The sequence below is a fragment of the Narcine bancroftii genome, chromosome 6 (assembly GCF_036971445.1).
Source record: "Narcine bancroftii isolate sNarBan1 chromosome 6, sNarBan1.hap1, whole genome shotgun sequence".
Lineage (NCBI taxonomy): Eukaryota > Metazoa > Chordata > Chondrichthyes > Torpediniformes > Narcinidae > Narcine > Narcine bancroftii.
Genome location: NC_091474.1, coordinates 171606115 through 171630567, shown reverse-complemented (window position 1 = coordinate 171630567; position 24453 = coordinate 171606115). Strand labels below are relative to the sequence as shown.

At 39.6% G+C, this 24453-nt stretch overlaps 1 protein-coding gene across 1 annotated transcript in view; it reads right to left on the bottom strand.

The window, feature by feature from the left end:
- The window catches only part of LOC138736749 (protein eva-1 homolog C), a 336320-nt gene that overhangs the window by 212260 nt on the left and 99607 nt on the right, over positions 1-24453 (bottom strand). Inside the window, exons 2-3 of the mRNA XM_069886753.1 lie at positions 22433-22647; positions 923-1046 (exon numbers count right to left, since the gene is read on the bottom strand). Coding sequence (XP_069742854.1) covers positions 923-1046; positions 22433-22647 — 339 coding nt within the window. The remainder of the gene's footprint in view (positions 1-922; positions 1047-22432; positions 22648-24453) is intronic.

Genomic DNA, 24453 nt, shown 5'->3' with positions numbered 1-24453 from the left:
TGTAGCCACTAAAAAAAGCAGTGGTGGCTTATAAATGCAAAATAATGACACACACAGTTGTTGGTAAATCAGAACTCCTTTACTCAAGTCACTGCGTATTCTTTTAAAACACTGAACTATGCGCATAACATTATGATGTCCCGTGCCGGTTCGCTAGACTTTTGGGAGTTGTAGTCTATCTATAGCGCCTCTAAAATATCTCCATTTTAACCCAAGTAAACTAAAATTATGCATTTGTGGTGCTATGTGCAGCTGAAGGAAGCACAGCCACCACGTTGAGGGTCGTTAACAACTGTTTTATTTGAAATTAGCACACGCCCCTTTAAGGGCAGCACTGGCTCAGTCACCACGTGCGTGGTGACATCATAATCGCTGCCCGAGGCACGTGCTGAGTGGGAGGTTTGAGTCAGAAGAACCCCCGACGGCACCATCTTCCCATGACTACCCCACCACGTGGCATTACACGCAGGGCCGGTTCGCCATGAGAGAGTGCGCTGCCACACATTTTTAATTTACTAGTAAAGAGAAAACAAGATAAAGTAGTATATAGCCAATGGTGGGATATTGATATGCAATGCAGGGATTATCTTGAAGTGCACAGGGATATTTTTTTATATGTTCTTGAATTTGGAAGGTCACCTGAACAAAATAATTGAGTAAACATATACAGTAATATCTTTAGTGGGTGGAAAAGTACATTAGAGCAGGAAAGTCATGCTGGAATTCTATAAAATAAATAAATTTTTCTTCATAACTGACACCAATATAAATTTTTTGCTATTAGCAGATGGACCTTAAGAAAAAGTAATAAGAATGAAATTTCTCTCTTGGTTTACTTACATTGCAGGTTAAACAATCAAAATCTTCAGTTATGTACAGACACATCATTCAATTTGAAATATGTGCAAGGTCAGCTACTCACTTGGCCGGCACTTGTACCATACTATGAGGTATTTGCTGGTTCCAGGACAAGGGTCTGTCCCAAATATTCTACTATTGACAAGAAGCTGACAACTCCTTCTGTCCTGGCACTCATCCAACATTTTCTAGAGAAACACAAAAAAAACAAATGTTATCCCAAATATTAATTGCTTTTCTAATTAGTCATTAGTGCACAGTAAAATATGTGAATTAATTAATATAACATTCAGTTAAGTAGATAATGTCAGGAACTGCATGAATGTGACATTTTCCATTTTTCAAATGTTAATGTCGAAATTATTTCTCTCATTTACATTGGATTATGACTTTACAAATAATTTATTGAAAAGTTATTCTAGCACAAATTATTTTGTCAGTGTTTAAAATCATATTGCAAGCTCATATTATTCAATTAAAGTACACAATTATGCTTTTTACACTGCCATTATGTTCAGGGACATTTTCTTTTTTCTGGAATGCCTGGTATGTAAAAAAAACACTGAGACGGAATGGGGAGGGGGGGGGGGTCATTCCAGTCCCATCTTTTTTCCACAAAGGGACCTAGTAAAATTCTGGTATTCCAGAACCAACTCGGGTAAGTAATATAAGTTTTGATAATGCATTAAAGTGCATGATGTTTCAGTGTGAGATTTGAACATTTGAAACCAACAGTCAGTCAGTTCTCAGCATCCAAAAGCCAGTTATCACCATCTATCAACCATGATGTCTGACAACTGGAGGGATTCTGAGATCCACCAGGTCCTCACCATCTGTGCAGAGAATTAAATAAACCACCATTTAACGGACACGGTGAGGGATGGACCAATATTATATCAGGTAGCTCAAAAAATGAGAGAGGCTTTGCTCGGGACAAGTCCCAGGTCATTAGCAAGCTGAAATGCCTGCGTAACAAGCACCATCAAGTAAATGACCAGAACAGCAGAAGCGGCAGGGTGTGATTGGACTGGCCGTATTTTGAATTGCGCTATGCCATCTAGGGCACAAGCCATTCAGCACACCAAGTTGCACTATGGAGCAACGTGAAGGATCCATCATCCCCTGAAATTGTTCCAGCTGCGACCCCCCCTTCCAGCAACAGTCCTGATTCCGGGGTCTCGAGTGGCATGGAAATCGAGCCCAATAATACAGGACCTGCACCTCATGAGCAACCAGGTAAAAAAAGATTTTTTCTCATCAACAAATTTTGTCATGTGTTTTGTAAGTGTGTCTGTCCATAAAGAGCAGTCTTTGTCATGTAACGTGCTCCATTCCTTTCCAGGGAACCAGCCGCTAATGAAGAGGCAGAGACCTTCCAAAGCACAGGTGGTGACCCAGGAAATGAGGGAGATGCTGCACTCAATGGACCATGATGATGTGGAGAGGGAGTGTATTCAGCAGGATGTGCAGAGGACCCGTGATGAGTGATGAGTGGATGAGGACAGAGGCACAGGAGGAAGAGATGGCAGCACATGGGGCAGACAGATGTATCCAGACAGAGGAAATGGCAGGGTTTGGACAAATGTTCAAAGTTTTCCAACAGGAAATTCAGAACCAGGCCTCACTCATAAGGGACATGATTATGCTAATGTCATCCTCTGCTCAACAACATCGAGCTCTCACTGCTCTGCAACAAACTCCCATACGTCAGCGCCACATTCATCAACCTCATAGCCAGTATTTCTCTCATGCACCACCGCAGAATGACTTCATGCAAAACTCAAATGAGGCATATGAGTCTTTTCAATCATCCTCGTTCTCCTCCTTCCTCCAGCTGCTGGAGGATGTGACTTTTGCAAATGGTTATTGATGTTTGGTTTTATTGCACAGTTGTAAATAGTTAAATGCAATTGAATTAAAAGTGTTTATTTTCATTTACATGCTATCCTTTGACAAGTGCACTATATACATTTAGTAAAAGTTGTGATTTACTAGCTTAACTGCTTACTGAAGAGACTGAATTGCCTCACAGATCTCCTGGTGACTGTGTGCTAAGCTCCCTAATAAGCAACCCAATCAGGCTCTGCAGGGAGATCAGGTAGATCAGTGTTCCACTCTGGCAAGAAGTGTTCCTTGTGATCTCATATATATTGTGTAGAACACAACAGGGAACAACAACATATGATACAAAAGTGGTACAAATATCAAGTCACTTGGCCAGGCACCTCCAGCAACCTTTGAGATGTTAGAAAGAATTTTCCACCACCATCCTTGCCGAGCTCAAATGGAAGTTATAACTACTTTGCCGTTGATCGAGTGCGTGGTGGTTAGTGAACCCCTTTATCAACAACTTCATGAAGGATTAGGCTTGGTCTCCAATTAGATACATGGGAATTGCCACTCCATTAAGTTTTGGATTTCTGTGGCCAAAGCAATGTAGATGTATAAGTGCTTTATGCCACCTCTGAGAATGAATCACTGTACAGTGAGGTATATTAACAAATTTCATGTTGGAAGAGGTACCCCCCCCCCCACTTTGATCCTCAGCCTTTCTGTGTATGGGTGAGTTGGCTAAAACTCGAGCATCATGGATGCGACCAGGCCAACCTGAAAGATGGAACAACAAAAAGTCTGTGTTTAAATTGACATATGAAACACATCAATTGATAAAGACAAATAATTGTCACTCAGAGTATGATCCTTACCACTTGTGATCTACAACAGTCTGAAGGACAATGAAGTGCCAGCCTTTCCAATTGTTGAAGGCTAGTGGGTCCTCAAGGGGTGCTCTGATAGGAATATGTATGCCATCAATGGCACCAGCACACATGAGGACCCCCCCCCCCCATTCTGCAAATCCGTCCATTGTCTCTTGGAGTCGTGCACCGCTCAGCGGGTCAACAAAACATTTAAACAGGGCCCTCTTCAATGCTCCAAAAATTTGGCGTACCAGCACATAGACTGTGGCCACACCGACACCAAAAATATAACTTATGGATCGATATTCACATGGGGTAGCATACCACCACAAAACAATGGTGAGTCTAAGCCGAGGTTCCTGAGGCTGCACCATTCTGTTGTCTTGCACCTTAGGTGTGGCTCAATGAGTTCCAATACAAGATCAAAAATGTCCCAAGACATACGGAAATTACTCCTCCACTCATCTTCATCAAAATTGTTTAGGATATTAGACTAGAACATGGACCCATGTGGTTTCCCTCTCCTCCACATTTTCCTATCCGTCAGCACCACAAATTGACTCACAAGAAGGAAATGTCTCCATCTACGGCGTCTAAGGTTTATGCATGTTTCTGCCTCAAACTGCACCCTGCTTCTTTTCAAATTCTCCTCCAGTGTATTTATAATCGCACAAATACGTTGCTCGCATGGATTCTGCGCCCATCTGCGCATCATGAGGTCATGTATGATACACAGGAAATTAGCCTACAGCTAGTACCATGTGAACATCAAGATCTACTGCCATTTTGTTCTGGTTTAAAGGATATGTCTGACGCCTATGGTAAACGTCGACGCAGTGGAGTTACAAGCCCCACCTCTTTTGCTCCCGCAATGCTGGCATGCTGTGTAAAAAAGGGCTCACTGACCCAGAAAATTGCAGGATTTGCTCGTTTCAGTGTGAACGACCAAAACCGACATATTGGCAGGTCTTCATGATGGAAATATCACCGGATTTCTGTAAAAAACATAAATACGTAACTAACAGACAGAGAGGATTGGAGCAGGGAGCAGATTCCATACCTGTCTGTGCAAGTGGATCAGAAACAATGTGTCAAGTATCTGCCAGAGTCTTCTTGAATATTGCAGGAGTCAGAGAGCAATAAGAAATGGAATAAGTTTAAAAAAAACTAACCAGCATTCACTGGCACAACTTACTTGCAGATAGTGTAATTCAGGAATGAGAAGGAAGTTGCAAAGCAGCTATGGAAATGTACTGCAGCAAATATCAGCAATTTTGCTACAAGCAGGGGGATGGATAATGGGTGAATACAATTGGATACACCTCATAAAATCAAGATTAAATACATTGAAGCTGCGGGTTTGAAAGTTATATTGGATTTGATTTATTCTGGAATACAGCACAACACATAACCTACACATCATCATACCCAGTGATATTCCTTCACTGAAAATCCCAGGAATTAAACAACCTGGGTACTAAAAGTGACAGAGAATAGAATATGGCTGTTTTTTGCCATAGCAGTGAAGTCAAAATTGACCACATTGAATTACTAAAATCCACAAGAATGTCATATTTAACTGTCAATTAATGTAATGTGTAAATAGAACAATACTGAAAAAGAAAACTGCACCTTTTCCATTAATAATACATGGGTAGAAACTAAGCAAGAAATAAAGATGACGTGGAAATACATCCATATATGGATAATATATTGCAAGGCATTCTTTTTTTAACAGTCCAAATGGAAGGTGTGCAATAAGGACCCATTTGGAAAATTCAGTGGAGTCAACACTGAATCACATGCAAAGAATCAACAAGGCTGGTGGGGTTATCATTCTTGCTCTACTTTAATCCTGTGAATGCAGAACCAGTGAAATTGTCGTTTCAATTTGTCAACTGTCACTTAAAAAAATTGTCTTGCAGGAATAATAAATGAAATTTTTTCTGCATTTCTCATCTCCTTAACTTTCCAATATTTGCTATGCAATAATTTTCCATTAAAGATACCTACATTTTATCATTTTTAAATAGTTTTAATTCCATAAATTTCAATCTTTCACAGAAACACTCCTCCACTGAATATTCTACCTTGATGTTGGCCACTTTGCTTAATAAATTTATGCATTAATAAAATCTCTAATTAGAGTAAGATTCAAGGTTAAAAAGATTTAAATGGTTTATAGTTTAGAACTAACACAAAGAATTGGGCTGAACAGAGCAGTGGGATTAGATTGAGAGTTTTGGTGACTACTTTTCATTGGGGGTATGTTTCTTTCAATGGAAGAGGATGTCCCAGATTAGCCCCATTGTTAAGACTCGATAAAATACAATCCTTTCTCCAGGGTCGTCACCAGGTTCTAACATTAGGGGGAGTGAGAACATAAAAAAGGCATCACGACACATACCAGATGGTGAGTCAGTGGTTGAAAGGTGGGCCGCACTGATTTTTTGGCAGTGTTGGACCGGAACAGCGAGGTCGGGCAGCCATGTTGGGTGGGGGGGGTGTGGAAAAAGGCACCACTTTTGAAAAAATGTGCTCGGGGGAGCGGTCATTCCTCCTGACCCCCCTAAGCTCACCTTCCCTGCCAATAAATGTCCTTATAGTCCTTTTGCAGAAATGAAGCTACCGTGAGGATTTCTTGTTTCAGTCTTACGATGAGAGAAGCAAGCAAGCTGGTATATTTTCATCTGTTATTACTTTTTGTAATCTTTCCTGCACAGATTTTAATATCAATATTATTAAAGCCTGTAATTTTTTCCAACACGTCTTTCAAATGGATTGCATACCCCAGAGTAGCATTTATTATCCTTCTTTAGCTTGGCTTCGCGGACGAAGATTTATGGAGGGGTAATGTCCACGTCACCTGCAGGCTCATTTGTGGCTGACAAGTCCGATGCGGGACAGGCAGACACGGTTGCAGCGGTTGCAAGGGAAAATTGGTTGGTTGAGGTTGGGTGTTGGGTTTTTCCTCCTTTGTCTTTTGACAGTGAGGTGGGCTCTGCGGTCTTCTTCAAAGGAGGTTGCTGCCCGCTGAACTCTGAGGCGCCAAGATGCACGGTTTGAGGCGATATCAGCCCACTGGCGATGGTCAATGTGACAGGCACCAAGAGCTTTCTTTAGGCAATCCTTGTACCTCTTCTTTGGTGCACCTCTGTCTTGGTGGCCAGTGGTCAACTCGATCTTGGGAAGGCGATAATCCTCCATTCTGGAGACATGACCTACCCAGCGCAGTTGGATCTTCAGCAGCGTGGATTCGATGCTGTCGACCTCTGCCATCTCGAGAACTTCGACGTTAGGGATGAAAGCGCTCCAATGGATGTTGAGGATGGAGCGGAGACAATGCTGGTGGAAGCGTTCTAGGAGCCATAGGTGATGCCGGTAAAGGACCCATGATTTGGAGCCGAACAGGAGTGTGGGTATGACAACGGCTCTGTATATGCTAATCTTTGTGAAGTTTTTCAGTTGGTTGTTTTTCCAGACTCTTTTGTGTAGTCTTCCAAAGGCGCTATTTGCCTTGGCGAGTCTGTTGTCTATCTCGTTGTCGATCCTTGCATCCGATGAAATGGTGCAGCCGAGATAGGTAAACTGGTTGACCGATTTGAGTTTTGTGTGCCCGATGGAGATAAATTAACCAAAGAGGAGAGAAATTATATTTCATGAAATTCATTTTGATACCACTGCCAATAGCCTTCCTGCAACAGAGGAGTTAATTGGCCCTAACTTTTAATCCAGAAAATCTGCTTGACCATCAGATAATTACATTTAATTTAATGTTCAATAAAAGTATTCCAGTAAACATTTTAAGTAGTTGTTGTATCCATTATTATGCAAGTTTCTTTTCAACAGCAGGCTGTGTGGACTGGCAGTGATTTATTTACCACAAGTTGCTGATGGGCCTTCTGAATCTTGGGGGTTTATTATTTTTCACCCAAAATTAGAATAATGTTGAAAGGTGTTGAACAAAATATTGGACACTTAAATTCCAAAATTGGCTTTTAAGCTTGCAATTGCTTCATTGGCAGTTGAAATCTCATACAGCTTTCTAAAATGGACTTAAGATATGTGCGCTTACATGTCTCTTTGGCTTGGCTTCGCGGACGAAGATTTATGGAGGGGGTAAAAGTCCACGTCAGCTGCAGGCTCGTTTGTGGCTGACAAGTCCGATGCGGGACAGGCAGACACGGTTGCAGCGGGTGCAGGGGAAAATTGGTTGGTTGGGGTTGGGTGTTGGGTTTTTCCTCCTTTGCCTTTTGTCAGTGAGGTGGGCTCTGCGGTCTTCTTCAAATGAGGTTGCTGCCCGCCAAACTGTGAGGTGCCAAGATGCACGGTTTGAGGCGATATCAGCCCACTGGAGGTGGTCAATGTGGCAGGCACCAAGAGATTTCTTTAGGCAGTCCTTGTACCTTTTCTTTGGTGCACCTCTGTCATGGTGGCCAGTGGAGAGCTCGCCATATAACACGATCTTGGGAAGGCAATGGTCCTCCATTCTGGAGACGTGACCCACCCAGCGCAGCTGGATCTTCAGCAGCGTGGACTCGATGCTGTCGACCTCTGCCAACTCGAGTACTTCGACGTTAGGGATGAAAGCGCTCCAATGGATGTTGAGGATGGAGCGGAGACAACGCTGGTGGAAGCGTTCTAGGAGCCGTAGGTGATGCCGGTAGAGGACCCATGATTCGGAGCCGAACAGGAGTGTTGGTATGACAACGGCTCTGTATACGCTTATCTTTGTGAGGTTTTTCAGTTGGTTGTTTTTCCAGACTCTTTTGTGTAGTCTTCCAAAGGCGCTATTTGCCTTGGCGAGTCTATTGTCTATCTCATTGTCGATCCTTGCATCTGATGAAATGGTGCAGCCGAGATAGGTAAACTGGTTGACCGTTTTGAGTTTTGTGTGCCCGATAGAGATGTGGGGGGGGCTGGTAGTCATGGCTCCAAGAAAAGTGCAGAGAACAAAACAAAGGACTCTACATCACCTTTGTTGACCTCACCAAAGCCTTCGACACCGTGAGCAGGAAAGGGCTTTGGCAAATACTAGAGCGCATCGGATGTCCCCCAAAGTTCCTCAACATGATTATCCAACTGCACGAAAACCAACAAGGTCGGGTCAGATACAGCAATGAGCTCTCTGAACCCTTCTCCATTAACAATGGCGTGAAGCAAGGCTGTGTTCTCGCACCAACCCTCTTTTCAATCTTCTTCAGCATGATGCTGAACCGAGCCATGAAAGACCCCAACAATGAAGACGCTGTTTACATCCGGTACCGCACGGATGGCAGTCTCTTCAATCTGAAGCGCCTGCAAGCTCACACCAAGACACAAGAGAAACTTGTCCGTGAACTACTCTTTGCAGACGATGCCGCTTTAGTTGCCCATTCAGAGCCAGCTCTTCAGCGCTTGACGTCCTGCTTTGCGGAAACTGCCAAAGTGTTTGGCCTGGAAGTCAGCCTGAAGAAAACTGAGGTCCTCCATCAGCCAGCTCCCCACCATGACTACCAGCCCCCCCACATCTCCATCGGGCGCTTACTTGTAGGAAAGTGATAACTGCAGTTTGATCATCTAACATAATTACTGGTTCTAAAGTAGTATCTTTGATTTATATTTTATGCTCATTTTTTTTCTCAAATAAATTTAAATTGTCAATTTTAAATTTATTTAGACATTCAGGATGGTAACAGGCCATTCGGCCCACGAGCCTATGCCGCTCAATTATACCCAAATGACCTACAACTCCCTGTACATTTTGAAGGGAGAGAGAAAACTAAAGCCCCTGGGGAAAACCCATGCAGACACGGGGAAAACATATAAACTCCTTACAGACACAGCGCCAGATTCGAACCCCAGTCACTGGCACTGTAACCGCGTTGCACTAACCATGCCGTCCTTGAACAATGGAATACATTTTACTAACCAGTCCAGTAAACTTTCAGGCAACACAGGGTGCAATAGTTGTTGCTGTGGCCTCACAGATCTGGTGATTTAGATTCAATCGTCACTTCTGGGGCTGTCTATGTGGAGTTTGCACAAAGGTTCCTTTCAATTTCCTTGCACATCTCAAAAGTGCACTGGTGGGTTAATTGATGGCTGTTAGATTACCTTAATCTAAGCAAAAGAGTCAAAGGGAAGTTGATTGTTATGTGAGAGAGATTAAATCACACAGATAGAAGGAAATAAGGAAATGGGAAATGGAGCCAATAGGAATTGGAGCCAATAGGATTGCAATGCTGGAAATCAGCATGGACCCAATGGACTGACTGATGTTTTAATGCATCATAACAATGCAAGCAATATCAGGAGCATTTCCTAAAAATAAATTCACAAGAAGTCATATATTTCTATCTGTCCAAGACTATCCAAGAGTGCTCTTCCTTTGCAAATTATTTGGACTTCTGAAAGCATTCTGAAGTACATTGGCAATGAGGAGAGATGAAGAATATGACCAAAGATTCAACAAAAATACAAATGAGAGGGATAGGGGAAAAGAATTCAACATTTTTTTTTAAAAACAAGAATTGCTGACCTGTGTTTTGTTTTCAGTTGGAAAAGGTAAGTAATAAATTCTCACTCATGAAAATCAAAGAAATCATTGCAGATACTGATTAGTTCTCTTCAAAAATAAAATAGAAAATTTAGTTCTCTTTATTTAAAAAAAAATGATGGCAACAGATTGTCGGCAGAATCACAAATGGCAGTGAGGAAACGTTCAGGAGGGAGATAGATCAGCTCATTGAATGGTGTAATGATCACAACCTCGCGCTCAACATTAGCAAAACCTAGGAGATGACTGCGGATCTTAGAAGGAAGTCAGGAGAACACGTCAAGGGCTCAGTAGTGAAGAGGGAACTTCAAATTCCTGGGTGTCAACATCTCCGAAGGTCTGTCCTGGAGCCTCCAAATTGATCCAATCATGAAGAAGGCTCACCAGCTATACTTTGTGAGGTGGCTGAGGAGATTTGGTATGTCACCAAAGACTCTTGAGTACTTCTACAGGTATACCGTGGAGACCATTCTGGTTGGTTGCATCACTGTCTGGTACGGAAGTGCCAAATCTCAGGACAAGAAAAAACTCCAGAGGATTGTTAACTTGGTCAACAACATCACAAACACCAGACTTCGCCCCCTCGAGGACATCTACATGAGGTGGTGTCTTAAAAAAGCAGCCAATATCCTCAAAGTCCCCTACTACCCAGTCCATGCCCTTTTCACTCTGATACCATCAGTAAAGGAGGTTCAGGTGCCTAAAGATGAGCACTCAATGGCACAAGGATAACTACTTCCCCACTGCCACCAGGTTCCTGAAGGATCAATGAACCAGAGGCATTGCCTTATTTTTCATGCACTGCTATTTTTGTTTTTTATTTATGTTAGTGTTGTAAGATGGTTCATAATATGGATGTTTGCACTGTGACGCTACCGCAAAACACCAAATTTCGTGACTTGTTCATGACAATAAATTCTGATTCTGAAGGGGAAAGTACGGCAAAAGTGAGAATATTTAGGGAAATGAAAGGGGAGGAGCGAATGAAGTAGTAAGGGACATTGTCAACAGTTCTGCACCCAAATGGGAAATCCAAGGACAAAAGAAAAATGGAATAGAAAGAAATAGACAGAACCAAAAGGAAAGCAGAGAAATGAGAGAAGCATATCAGCGGTGTAAGTGAGTGACCATATTCTTGACCAAAAATGTTTGATCCCCTGAGATACCAATTAGCATGAAAATTATAGCCCCAAGGGATAGCAAACACTTTCCTTGAATAAAATACAGAATGCCTTCTCCATTCAGATTGTGTGATGTGTTGCTAGCTAAAGCAAAGTGATGATTGCTTGGCATTCCTACACTTGATCTACAGTCTAGGCCTGACGGCAAGGATTATCAGTGACAGGCAAGGCATTAAAGTGATGTGCAGTGCCTGCAGGTTTAAACAACCTGGCAGACTAAAATATTATTGGCAATCTTGAGAGGATTCTTCAAATTGTGTCACTTCCTTGTTCAATGAAACAAAAATAAATAAAAGTCCTACTTTGATTTTCATAGAACCATGCTTGACTGCATAAATGCCTGATTATGAACACGAGCCAGAAATGACCAAAGAATGCTCTTATCTCGTCATGTTCAATTTATGTCAATCAGCACCTTTTATTTCTGCTTCTTTATTATCTGTTTTCAATACACTGGCTGAATTACTATAGAAAATGCATCATAGTTTTTAAATTGATGAAATGTAGGATTTCACACTCATCTCATAATGCAAAAGGAGTGTGTACTTAATCTATTTAAATATGCAAAAAATACTGAATCCAATTCACATGGAATTTCGCACTCATCTCATAATGCAAAAGGAGTGTGTACTTAATCTATTTAAATATGCAAAAAATACTGAATCCAATTCACATGGAACTTTTTGAGAAGACCAGTCAGCTACTCAAAATAGACAAGATAATAATGTCAATGCCTCTATTAAAGGTCACTGGTCATCAGGAATTTCTCTTTTTACAAAGCAGATGCTCCTATTTCTGAGATGGTTTGGTATTATCAACAACTCAACAAAGCTTCATTGCAATCTTTACATTGTAGTGACTTCATACGCAATTTCTGAGATATTGTTCTGGCTGTATAAGTTTGGTAGAATATATATCTCTGGGTTGGAGCCCTGATCTCAAATGCCCAAGGATTGTGTTTAATGCTGAAAATGAACTGCTAACACTTGTAACTGTACATTTGTAGCAGTCCTCCCAATCTACATTCAGAAACCACTGTGCCCGAGGTCCTGGCAGCTCTAATGATGATTTTGCAATCTTTAACTTCAAAGTGGGATATTGTTTCCCCCAAACAAGGTAGTCCAACCCCTCCAGGATCAATTAGGGTTTAGGGACTTTTAAAAGACTTCAAAGGCATGCATTTCAGCTATTGATTCTCAAGTATTTTAAAAGTATGTGAAAATTTGACTTTGGAGAAATGTGCATGATGCAACACTTTGAATTGAATAAGATTATGCCCAGCGCACAATGATGAATTGTAAATCAGGACCAAAATTGAAGTCCATTCTTCCTCTGAGAAAGAGATATTCAGATCATTCTCCCATTCAGTTTTAATTCCACTTAAAGAAATTGCTTTCATATTCAATAGTTTATAATCTAAAGCAGATATTGTAACTTGAATTGTAACTTGAATAGCTCATCGATAAAATTTGGGTCAGGAAGAGTAGGAAATGTTAAAAGCTTAGAGCAATCAAAATGTCAAATTTGATAGTATCTGAAATAATGTCTATTTGATAGGTTAAATATCATCCCCAATTGTGGAAGAAATATAAAATGTTGTAGTATAAAAAGATCTTTAAAATTAATACCTAAAAAATTCCATTCTTGAAAACTGGCATCTAAAATAGCTGGCTGAATAATTAGATATTATAGGACATGTAACTATAAATCCCGTTGTCCAAAAGGTTTTCTGAATTGATTCCAGATCTTCAATCTATGTGTTATTATTAAGTTCTTTTTCAATTTTTGAATAGAGATAGACAAAGATGACCCCAATATTGCCAATACTTCTGAGGGACTTCAACTCCATCTCAATCCAATTAGGATATTCACCTGTCTTTTCACAATGCAAGAAAAGTAACATATTTGTTATGTTTATAGCCCAGTAATGCCTATTATTTCTCATTTTTTTGAAGATACCTTTTATTCAATCTAGGTTTCTTGCTTTGCCATATATGTGATTCAAAAGTGTCAAAAAGGATTAGGAATAAATAGCAGCAGAGAGGTAAAAAAATTTTGGTAAAATATTCATTTTATTCTGATATTAGTTCACTTTGTGAAAAATGTAAAATATTCACTGCCTCTTTGTTATATATGTTTTGGACTTGCCCTAACTTGCAAAAATATTGGACCGACATTTTTACAACATTTTCAACCATATTTAGGTTCACTTTAAATCCATGTCTGGTAATTGCACCATTTAATTTTTCTAAAGCAGATATTATTTTATCTTTTTTTTGAAAACTTTATTTAAAAGAATTTAGACAAACATAACAGAAAAAAACAAATTTTTGTATATATAAAAAGAAAGAAAAAAAATCAAAAACCCTGCCCACCCTCCCACCCCTTCAGCCAGCCACCTTAAGGAGAGCCAAATATAAAGATAATGGAGAGAATATTTCAAGTATTTCTGTTCATATATTCCAAATAGGAAGACCACATTTTAACAAAAAAATGAATAATTATCATGCAAATTTTTTTCCATAATAATACTATTTCTCAACTCATTATACCAGCATGTTATATTAACCTCCACATTATCCTTCCAAGTACAAGCTACACATTTTCATGCTACAGATAACACTAGACATACAAATGCAATTTGAAATTTATCCAACCCTAGTCCTTTCAAAGAAACCATATATCCCAACAAAAAGATTGATGGGTCTAACGGTAATTTAATCTTAAATAATTTTTCCAAAACCAACCAAAATGGTTGTACTTTAAAACAAGACCAAACAGCATGTAAAAAAGTTCCAGTACATAGTCCACATCTAAAGCAAGAATCCAAATTACTAAATCCATATTTTTTCAATTTCTTTGGAGTCAAATATAACTGATGTAAAACATTATAATTAACCATTCCATAACGTACATTCGTCACATTAGTTACACTATCAGAACACATAACCTCCCAATTATCTTCCGGAAAAATATAGATTAAATCACTTTCTCATTTAAGCCTAGATTTTTCCCATTCCATACTATCCTGTAATAATTGGTACATATCTGAAATATAACCTTTCTTAGGTACAAAAGAAATCAAAGACTCAAATTTCATCAAAAAGGGTAAATTCATCTCTTTACCATAATTTTCTTTTATCAAAGCTGTGAGTTGATAATACACAAACAGAGAATTTACAGATATATCAAATTTCTCCCTCAATTGAATAAAAGAAAGAAATTGGCCTTCTTCAAAACAGTCCTGAATTATCTTTATGCCCTAAGAATTCCATCTCTTTAAATAATTATTAAACATTGAAAAAGGAATAAGCTGGTTATGATATAATGAGGTTTGAATTGGTAATTTACCCTTTGATTCTAAAACCCTGTTTCTTTTAACCCATATCCTTAACAAATGTTTTAATACCAGCATATTACATTCCCGCAATAAATCCACATTCCATTTCAACATAAACTGATGTATTTCAACTTCAGATATACAAGCCATTTCCACCTTTGCCAAACTTGGAGATTGGTCCACATCCATCAATCTACTAACAAATTTCAATTGAACTGCATCATAATAATTTTGAAAGTGAAGTAACTGCAATCCCACTAAAGCATATTTCCATGTAAGTTTATGTAAAGCTACTCGGGCTAATTTTCCTTTCCATAAAAACTCCCGCACTGCCCTATTCAAATCCTGAAAAAAACCCTTTGAAAGTAAACATGTTTTAGACTGAAACAAATATTGAATTCGAGGAAAAATATTCATTTTAACTCAATTTACTTGACCAATTAATGTTAATAGCAAATCTTTCCATTTAATCAAATCCATTTTAATCTTTTTTAATAAAGGGATATAATTCAATTTATATAAAGACTGGTAGTCTGCATTTACTACCACTCCCAAATATTTAATTCAATCTGACCACTTCAATTTTATGATACTTTTATATTCTGAATAATCTCCATCCCCAACTGGCAATATTTCACTCTTATCCCACTTTATATCCAGATAGCTTTCCAAATTTTAACAAACAATCTTGTAAATATTTCAACCGGAACAGCGGTTCTGTCAAATATACCAGCACATCATCTGCAAATAAATTAATCTTATATTCATCCTCCCCAATTTTCATTCCTTTAATCTTATCATTCTGTCTTATTGTCTGAGCTAACAGTTCAATAGCCAATGCAAATAAGGCTGGTGACAATGGACAACCTTGTCGAGTCGAACATGTTAAGTTAAATGATAAGGAAATTTGACCATTTGTCACCACCCTAGCAGTTGGATTTATATATAAGGCTTTAACCCAGCCTATAATGCCCAGTAGTTTATTCACATTGCTCTCTTTTGTATCATTCTTCTTGTGTATAGTTTACAGTTGCTGATCATTAGAAATTCTGCCTATCCCACAGGAAAAAGAAGCTCAGGGTTGTATGTCATGTATGCACTCCAACCATAAATTTGAACTTTGAGGACTCCTGGAGTAGCTGAAAAGGTTAACCAGACTGATGTACCCATAAATCTCCTTACAGTTGAATTTCAAAGGAATAACGAAAAATCTCAGTATAAATGTTTTTGTCAAATTATCCCTCCCTCCTCTTCTTCCTCTCAGGCAGCCCCCTGAAAGATGTCTTGCTTTTAGCTTCAGTTTTGTTGATTGTGAGATAGCAAATGAAGCCAATGTGGGAACAACAGATGGGGCATCAGGTGACTGACAGGACACATGGGTGAGTGGTTTGAGTGGTGCTGCATTATTTACACTGCACAGAATGCTTCACCCTATTCCTAATGCAAAGAATAAAAGTCCACAACATTATATTGAATGATGAGTTTCTACTTTGAGTGGTCATGGGCTAGAAGCTATTCTGAGGTGCCAGCAGGGATGTTGCATTTCTTCAAGGAGGCTTTGAGTTTATCTTTGAATCTTTCCCCAGTTCATCTGCTAATCTCTTTCCATAATAGAGCTCAAAACAGTATCCGTTTTGAAAGTCAGGTGTTAAGCATGCCAACAACTTGAGCTGTTCTGAGAAATATCAGAGACTTGGCACTCATAAGATATAGGAGCAGAAGAAGGCCCATTGGCCCATTGAGTCTGGTCCACAATTCTAATCATGATCTAATCCATCCTCCCACTCAGCCCCACTCCCCAGCTTTCTCCCTGTAATCCTTGATGCCCTAACTAACCAAATACCAGTCACAGTATTGGTGGCATTCTTCAAGGAGGTTTAGGTAATTTGAAAAAAAATGTAGAAGGATGCCAGCCCCAGAAATTTGTATGTTCCACTGTAGTCTTTGCACAATTTTCAAAAGTCTCTAAATTTTTAATTTCACAGTGTGACAATTTTACCAAATAATCTTTGCTCCGTCCAACCTGGCAAAAAAAAACTGAATTCTTACAAGGTCATTGAAGCATTCAAGCAAAGTAGAAGGAAGTAGTTTGTGATTTATATTTGTGGTGGAGTGATGCAGAGTGAAATTACATTTTAAAATGGTCTTGTCGGAACTGGCCTGAGTCTAACAATTATGGGAGGTAGCCCTCTCATGTTGCATTCCCTCAGGATCTTCATTTGTCCCAGATTCACAGTGCTAAGCATCCTCCTAATTTTCTTTTCCTGACATGTTTTATCAGTTGATGAATGTAAGCCCTAGGCTCAATACTAATAAGCTTTATCCAGAACATCTATAAGCTTATTGCCTCTGGTAAAACACTAATCACATTGTTTTTCCTTTATCCTTGGCTCTCTTACTATTGAGCTTTGAGATTGATAAAAAAAAAGGCTTGTAATAAAATAACTATTTCTTTGGATGCATTACAACAAAAAGCCTTCCCTAACAACAATTTTTACCTGATTATAAAGTAAAATATGCTTAATAAAGAACAAATAATTTGTGGAAGCAAGTACTCCCTGATTTCTATCAACATTCCAAAAGTTTCCATGATAAATATTATATGCAAAATAACATGTCATATTCACAAACATATGGTATGGACCATATCATAATTACTGCATTAATTTCTGTCCTGAAAATCTGAGCTTTGAATGGTTACTAAATAAATTAGATTTAATGTGTGCACATTGGCGTCATTGCAAATAGAATAAAAAAACATCTGCAGCACATTTCCAGTCATTGAAGCTGGATTTGATGATTTTTCTTATTTATAACTTCATTATTAAAGTAATACATGTGCTTTCTGCAGAGATATCAATGTCAAAATACAAGAGATGTTCTGAATTTAGAACATAGCAAAATAATATCCTGTATTATGTAAATGTACTTGGTTTCTTTCCTGCTCTTAACAAATTCCAGAATGAACCCAAAAATAGTAAAGTTATGTTGCCTTTGCTCTGTACGAACTGATCTCATAACTGCATTTTTGTACTGCATCTTGCTTGTCTGTATGAGATGCTTACTTGTCGCCCTACAATATCATCTCCATCACTGCATCTTGGCATATGGGATAATAAACAAACTTGTAGGGTGTTTTGGGATTACTAGACATGGATTAGAAACAAATGGTTTTGAAATTGGCCTGAAATCCTATTTAGAGAGCTTGACATATCACTAATTATTTTACAAAATGGCGACCATTTCCATTTTGTTTTCACAGAATTATCAACAAGATCAATTTTAAAATTTTGTCAAATGACAAACCGCAGCAGCCTAGTTCAGTTCAGGGTAGGCATCCCTTGAAGAGATTTTGCAGCGGATCAACTGAACTGAGTGAGACACGAAAGGCTATTGACGCTATGATTGTAGTAAACTCAGCTGGTCTTTTCAGCATCTATAGGAGACAAAAGTATATTGCCTGAGCCTGTCTTCAAGGGGAAAAAAAAATCAGAAAAGGAAGAAGCAGGATATATCAGAACATTTCAGAATCCAAACACTGGGGGTGGAATCCAGACCAACAAAAAGTGTTAATTGGATATGATAAGGAACTAGGTACAATTTATCATGTCTGTGCAGAAGGAGACAGGGAATGGAGAGAAGCAAGAGGTGGGTTGGGGGGGAGGGTTTAATGAAAGCCATATAAGTCAATATTAATACCATCTGGTTGGAGGGTGCCCAGTCAAAACATGAAATGTTGATATTGTTGCCAGGTAAATGCCAGTCCCTCCTTAAAACCAAGTTAACTATGGTGTGAAGGGAACAAAAGGAGTCTAGTACAGTACACAAAAGTACTGGAGAAACTCAGCAGGTAATTCAGCATCCATAGGAAGCACAATTCAGTGACTGTAAGTCTGACAGTAAAAGGCGCTTAGGTAATTCCTGCTGGTGGTGAATCTGTCTGCCTTGCAGCAAGTAAGAAGAAATTTCATGTAATATGACACAGTTTTATTACTATGATAATAAATTGAATCTTGAATCTGGAGACAGGGAGATGAGGGAAAGAGAGAGACTGAGAGGTTCATGTCGATGCCGTCTGGTTGGGGACTGCTGAGCCAGAATACAAGGTGTTGTTCCTCCAATTTATGAGTGGCCTCAACTTGGCAATGCACGAGTCCATGGACAGATAGGTCAGTATGACAATAGGATGTGGAATTGAAGTGGGAGGTCTTTACTGTTCCAGAGGACAGAGCAAAGGTATTCTACGAAGCAATCTCCCAATCTGAGTCCAGCCTCCAATGTAGAGAAGGCCACATCAGGAGTGCTGAATGCAATAAATATTTTTATTTATATTTATTCATAATTCGTAACACAATAGAAGCTGATTCCATCTAGTTAAACCATGCTACCCAATTATCCTACAACCCCATTCGTTTTGGAGGATGAGAGGAAACCGGAACACTGGAGAAAACCCACATAAACACAGGGAATATATACAAACTCCTTACAGACAATGCCAGATTCTAACCTGCTAAATAGCCCCCACGGATTCACAGGTGAAGCATTGCTAAACTCCTGTTTAGGGAGCAAGTGCATTTTGTGCAGTTACAGCGGTAGGTAGCAAGGGGAAGACTGGTGGGAAGGGATGAATGGATGAGGGAATCATGGAGGGAGCAGTCCCTGTGGAAGACAAAGAGAGGAGGAGAGGGAAAGATGTGTGGTAGTGGGATCACAATGAAGGTGGAGGAAATTGTGGAGGACAATATGTTGCAGGCTGAGGCTGGTGGGGTGGGAGGTGAGGACAAGGAGAATCCTGTCCTTATTGCATCTCTGGGCAGATGGTGCCAAGGTAGATGCACGGTGAGGTCTGAATTAATGACAGTGGAAAGGAAGCCATGTTTACTGAAGAAGAACATCTCAATGCCCTGGAATATGAAGCCTCATTCTTGGCACAGATGCAGCAGAGTTGGAGGATTTGAGAGAAAGGAATAGGGTAATAGGAGACAGGGGGAGATAGAGGTGTAATCAAAGTAACTGGGGGTTAAGTGGGTCTATTGATGACTATGGATAGTTTGTCTCCCGAATTGGACACCAAGAGATTGAAAAAAAAAGGAGAGTTACCAGAGATGGACCAAATGAATTTGAGTTAACAGCAAAGTGGATAAAGTTGATGAGCTTATCATGGGTGCAAGAGAAAACACCAATGTAGTCATCAATGTAATGGAAGAAGAGTTGAGGAGCCATACCTGTGTAGGTTTGCAGGTTAAATTGCTCCAAATATCTCATAAGTGTCCATGGATACCCCTTGGAGAAGGTGAGATAAGCCAAAGGAGAAGTTATAAGGTGAGTACAAGTTCGGTCAGGCAGAGGAGGGTGGTTGTGGAGCAGGACTTTTGTGGCCTGTTGACCAGGAAGAGGCAGAGATGGAAGTGTATAGGGACTGGATATCCATGGTGTAAATGAGAGACAGTCCAGCCCAGGGAACTGAGTGTTGTTGAAGAGATGGAGAGCAGGTGAGGTGTTCCATTTGTTGGTATGAAGGCAAGGGTGACAAAATATAGTCGAGACATGATGATACCAGTTTGGAGGAGAAGGAGCACACTGAAATATTGGGTCTATCAGTGCAGTTGGGTTTGTGGATAGGAGGAAAAACCGGCAGGGCAAGATTGGGAAACAATGAGGTTAGATGCTGTGGAAGTGAGATTATCAGAAGTAATGAGGTCTGTGATTGTTCAGGAGAAAAGAAGTCTAATGTTTCTTGAAGTTCTATTCAAAGGGTGAATAAGATAAGTCTGAGAATTGTTGTATGGTCTTGGCGAGGTAGACGTCAGTGCGCCAGACTACACCAGCACCACTTTTGTCTGTGGGTATGATAATAAGGTTGAATTGTGTATTCCACCAACAAGAGTATACATTTTATTTTACAAGAACCAAGTGTGAATTTAATGTTTACATTCATTTAGTTTTGTATGACATTGATTTACATAATGCATTCTAGTAAATTTATTGAAACAATAAATTACATAACTGACAAATTAAAATATTAAGCATTAATTGGCACTAAAAAACATAGGCTCCATTAATCTTAATCATCTTCTCTACCAACCCTGTTTAAAATAATTGTTGTTGCATCCCAGAAACAATTTGTGCATGTTTTTATTGGTTTCAGTGCGCTAATGCAAGTGTAAGCTCATGTAAAGACAAATAGTATCATCCTGAACACCTCGAGTTAATTTTTCCCCGTTTAGTCACTTTCCTCTGATCTTTATTTATTATTTGTAAAGTGTCATATTTAGCCATCGTTGTACATTGTCATTCCTTTGGCTGGGTGAAACCCTCATCTCCACCATCTGCCATGGTGTATTTTAGCCTTGTACTTTCTCAGGTTCAAGGGTGAAAACTACACCAACCATGACATCTCACACACTTAACAACCAGCCTCCCCCTCTTCCCATCATTCCCTCTTACTCACATTTTATCAGTTGTGCATTTCAATTCAGCACCTGGGTTTTGCTCAGTTGGTTTTTCATCATTGTTCAAATAAAAGCCTGAGGATAAATATTGAAGTTTTGTTCAAGTGTTCAGAATATAGGATGCATATCGAGAATCTGGATGAGTGGTGCTAGAACAACAATCTGAGTGTTACCAAGACCAAGGATTTTATTGATGATTTTATGATTTTTTTTAATTTAAAGAGAGGCTGAGGGAAGCGATAGGGTTAGAACCATCAGATTCCTGGGAGTCCCTATTTCAGAAGACCTCTCCTGGAGCCAGCTCATCAAGGCAACTGTGAAGAAGCCACACCCCAACACCTACATTTTTGAGGAGTCTGAGAAGATATGTTATCAAATTTCAACAGATGAACTGTGGCAAGAATACTGACAGGTTTCATCACAACCTGGTTTGGGAGATCAAGTGCTCAGGATCACAGAAGGCAATAAGTATATCCAGGTCCATCATGGGCTCTGACCTCCTAGCCATTGAATGCATTTAGGTTAGGCGCTGCTGGGAGAAGGCAGTCAACATCATAAAGGACTCCCATTACCTTGGTCACAACCTATTCCCACTGCTGCCTTTGGGATGAAGGTCCAGAAGCCCGAAGACTAGCACCTCTAGGTTCAAGAACAGATTGTTTCCAATATTTAACAGATTCTTGAACCTGCCCTGTGACACAAATCAGGGACTGCATATTGTAATGCTATTTATTTTTGCACTTAGATAACAGTGAATAATTATTGCCCATCTTTTTGTATTAATTGTCTCTTATTAATTCAGTAATTTAGTAGTTTTTGTAATTTTTTTGCAAAATAAGGAAGTTTTCTGCCACAAGAGCATTATCAAGTCAACTGTATAGTCTACTTGCTTCCAAAAATTGCACAAGAAAGACATACATTTAAAATTTTAGGCAAACCAAGTTGACAGTCAAATGGTTATTGGGGGATAGAAAATTCATGGGTTGGCAACCTTCAAATCAATAGAAATAAATATTAAAATATATTTTTGAGCCACCTTAGGAGTTTCTTTCAGCTTTTTTTAAAAAGTCTGCTGGTGTGGCTCTCAGAATGGCTTACTTGGGTCAATATCAATAGCTCATTCATAGGCAATTTATTGTAGGCAAGGCCCCATGTGCATTATAGTCTCCTCAAATTAACTAAAAAATTCAAAGGACAAAATAAAACATGTACGGCACATGAACGGGCCTTTGTCCCTCAGTACTGTGCTGAACATGATACCCAAATTAAAATGAAACTCTGCTACCTCCACATGATCAATTTATTATCTTCAACATACAGGTAAGTATTCCTATTTCTTTTCAAACATGAAGTTGGAGGTTTACCTGCAAGGAAGTGATAGACGAACAGGACAAATCTTCTATTTCAAGGTCTTTTATAGACTGAGGGTGGCGTGATGGGCACATCTGGTGGCTGGGTGCCTTCCTGCCATAAAATGAAGTCTGAATACTGATGGTTGTTCTATGGGGACATCGGAGTGAGATATATTCCCCATCACATGCATGTTCTGTGTAATTCTTCAAAACCCTTGACATATATCCTGTCAAAACAAGACCGCAACATAAAGCTCAAAAAAAAATAGGTTCAGCCAAAAGACAACACAATGTTCCACTGTGATCCCAGTCTACAATCAACCCCAACATCCTCTTGCTATTTGATGAATCTTTTGTGCCCTACCACAGGAGATATAACCTGCATGATTGCCCACTCTCTTCAATCCGCATTCCTTGAAGGGGAAATGTTGGCAAATGGGATGGGATGGGATGGGTCAAGTGACGGAAGTTAGTGTTGGTGAGCACTTCGGGTCCAGTGATCATAATGCCATCAGCTTCAATGTCATTATGGAAAGAGAGAAATCAGGGCCAAGGATTTAGGTTTTTGATTGGGGAAAAGCTAGATTTGAGGAGATGCGAAAGGATTTGCAGGGTGTGCATTGGGACAATTTGTTTTATGGGCAGGATGTAGTAGAGAGATGGAAGTCTTTTAAAGATCAGATTTTGAGAGTGCAAAAGCTTTATGTTCCTGTTAGGTTAAAAGGAGGGGCAAAAGGTTTGAGAGAGCCGTGGTTTTCAAGGAATATTGGAAACTTGGTTCGAAGAAAAAGGGAGGCGTACATTAGATATAAGAAGCATGGAGTTAAGGAGATGTTTGAAAGATACATTGAATGTAAGAGGAATCTTAAGAGAGGAATTAGGAAAGCTAAAAGAAGGTACGAGAAAACTATGGCAAGCAGGGTGAAAACTAATCCAAAAGATTAGTTAATGGTAAGAGGAAAGCTAGAGACAAAATTGGTCCCTTAGAAAATCAGAGTGGAAAACTGTGTGTGGAGCCTAGAGAAACGGGGGAGATATTGAACAGTTTCTTTTCTTCGGTATTCACTAAGGAGAAGGATATTGGGAGATGTGGGATAAAAAAAGCAAATTGGGTAAATATGGGGAATATAGAGATTACAAAAGGTGTAGTTTTAAGGCTTTTGAAGAATATAAAGGTGGATAAGTCTCCGGGACCAGACGGGATCTTCCCCAGGACATTGAGAGAAGTGAAGGAGGAAATAGCAGAGGCTCTGGCGGTAATTTTCCAAATGTCATTAGATATGGGGATAGTGCCGGAGGATTGGCGCATTGCGAATGTGGTTCCGTTATTTAAAAAGGGTTCAAGGAGGAAGCCTGGCAACTATCGGCCTGTAAGTTTGACGTCTGTGGTAGGTAAATTAATGGAGAAAATTCTTAGAGATAGTACTTATAAACATCTGGATAGACAGGGTCTGATCAGGAGCACTCAACATGGATTTGTGGGAGGAAGGTCATGTTTGACCAATCTGATTGAATTTTTTGAAGAGGTGACTAGGAATGTGGATGAGGGTAGCGCAGTGGATGTTGTCTATATGGACTTCAGTAAGGCCTTCGATAAGGTACCACATAGAAGGTTAGTTAGGAAGGTGCAGTCTTTAGGTATAAATTTTAAGATAGTCAAATGGATTGAACATTGGCTGAAAGGGAGAGGCCAGAGAGTGGTAGTGGATGATTGTCTGTCAGGTTGGAGGCCGGTGACCAGTGGTGTGCCTCAAGGATCTGTATTGGGCCCATTGTTGTTCGTTATATACATTAATGATCTAGATGATGGGGTGGTGATTTGGATTAGTAAATATGCAGACGATACTAAGATAGGTGGAATAGTGGATAATGAAGAAGGTTTTCAAGGATTGCAGAGGGATTTGGGCTGCTTAGAAAAGTGGGCTGAAAAATGGCAGATGGAATTTAATGCTGATAAGTGTGAGGTGCTTCATTTTGGTAAGAAGAATCAGAATAGGACATACGTGGTAAATGGGAGAGCATTGAGGAATACA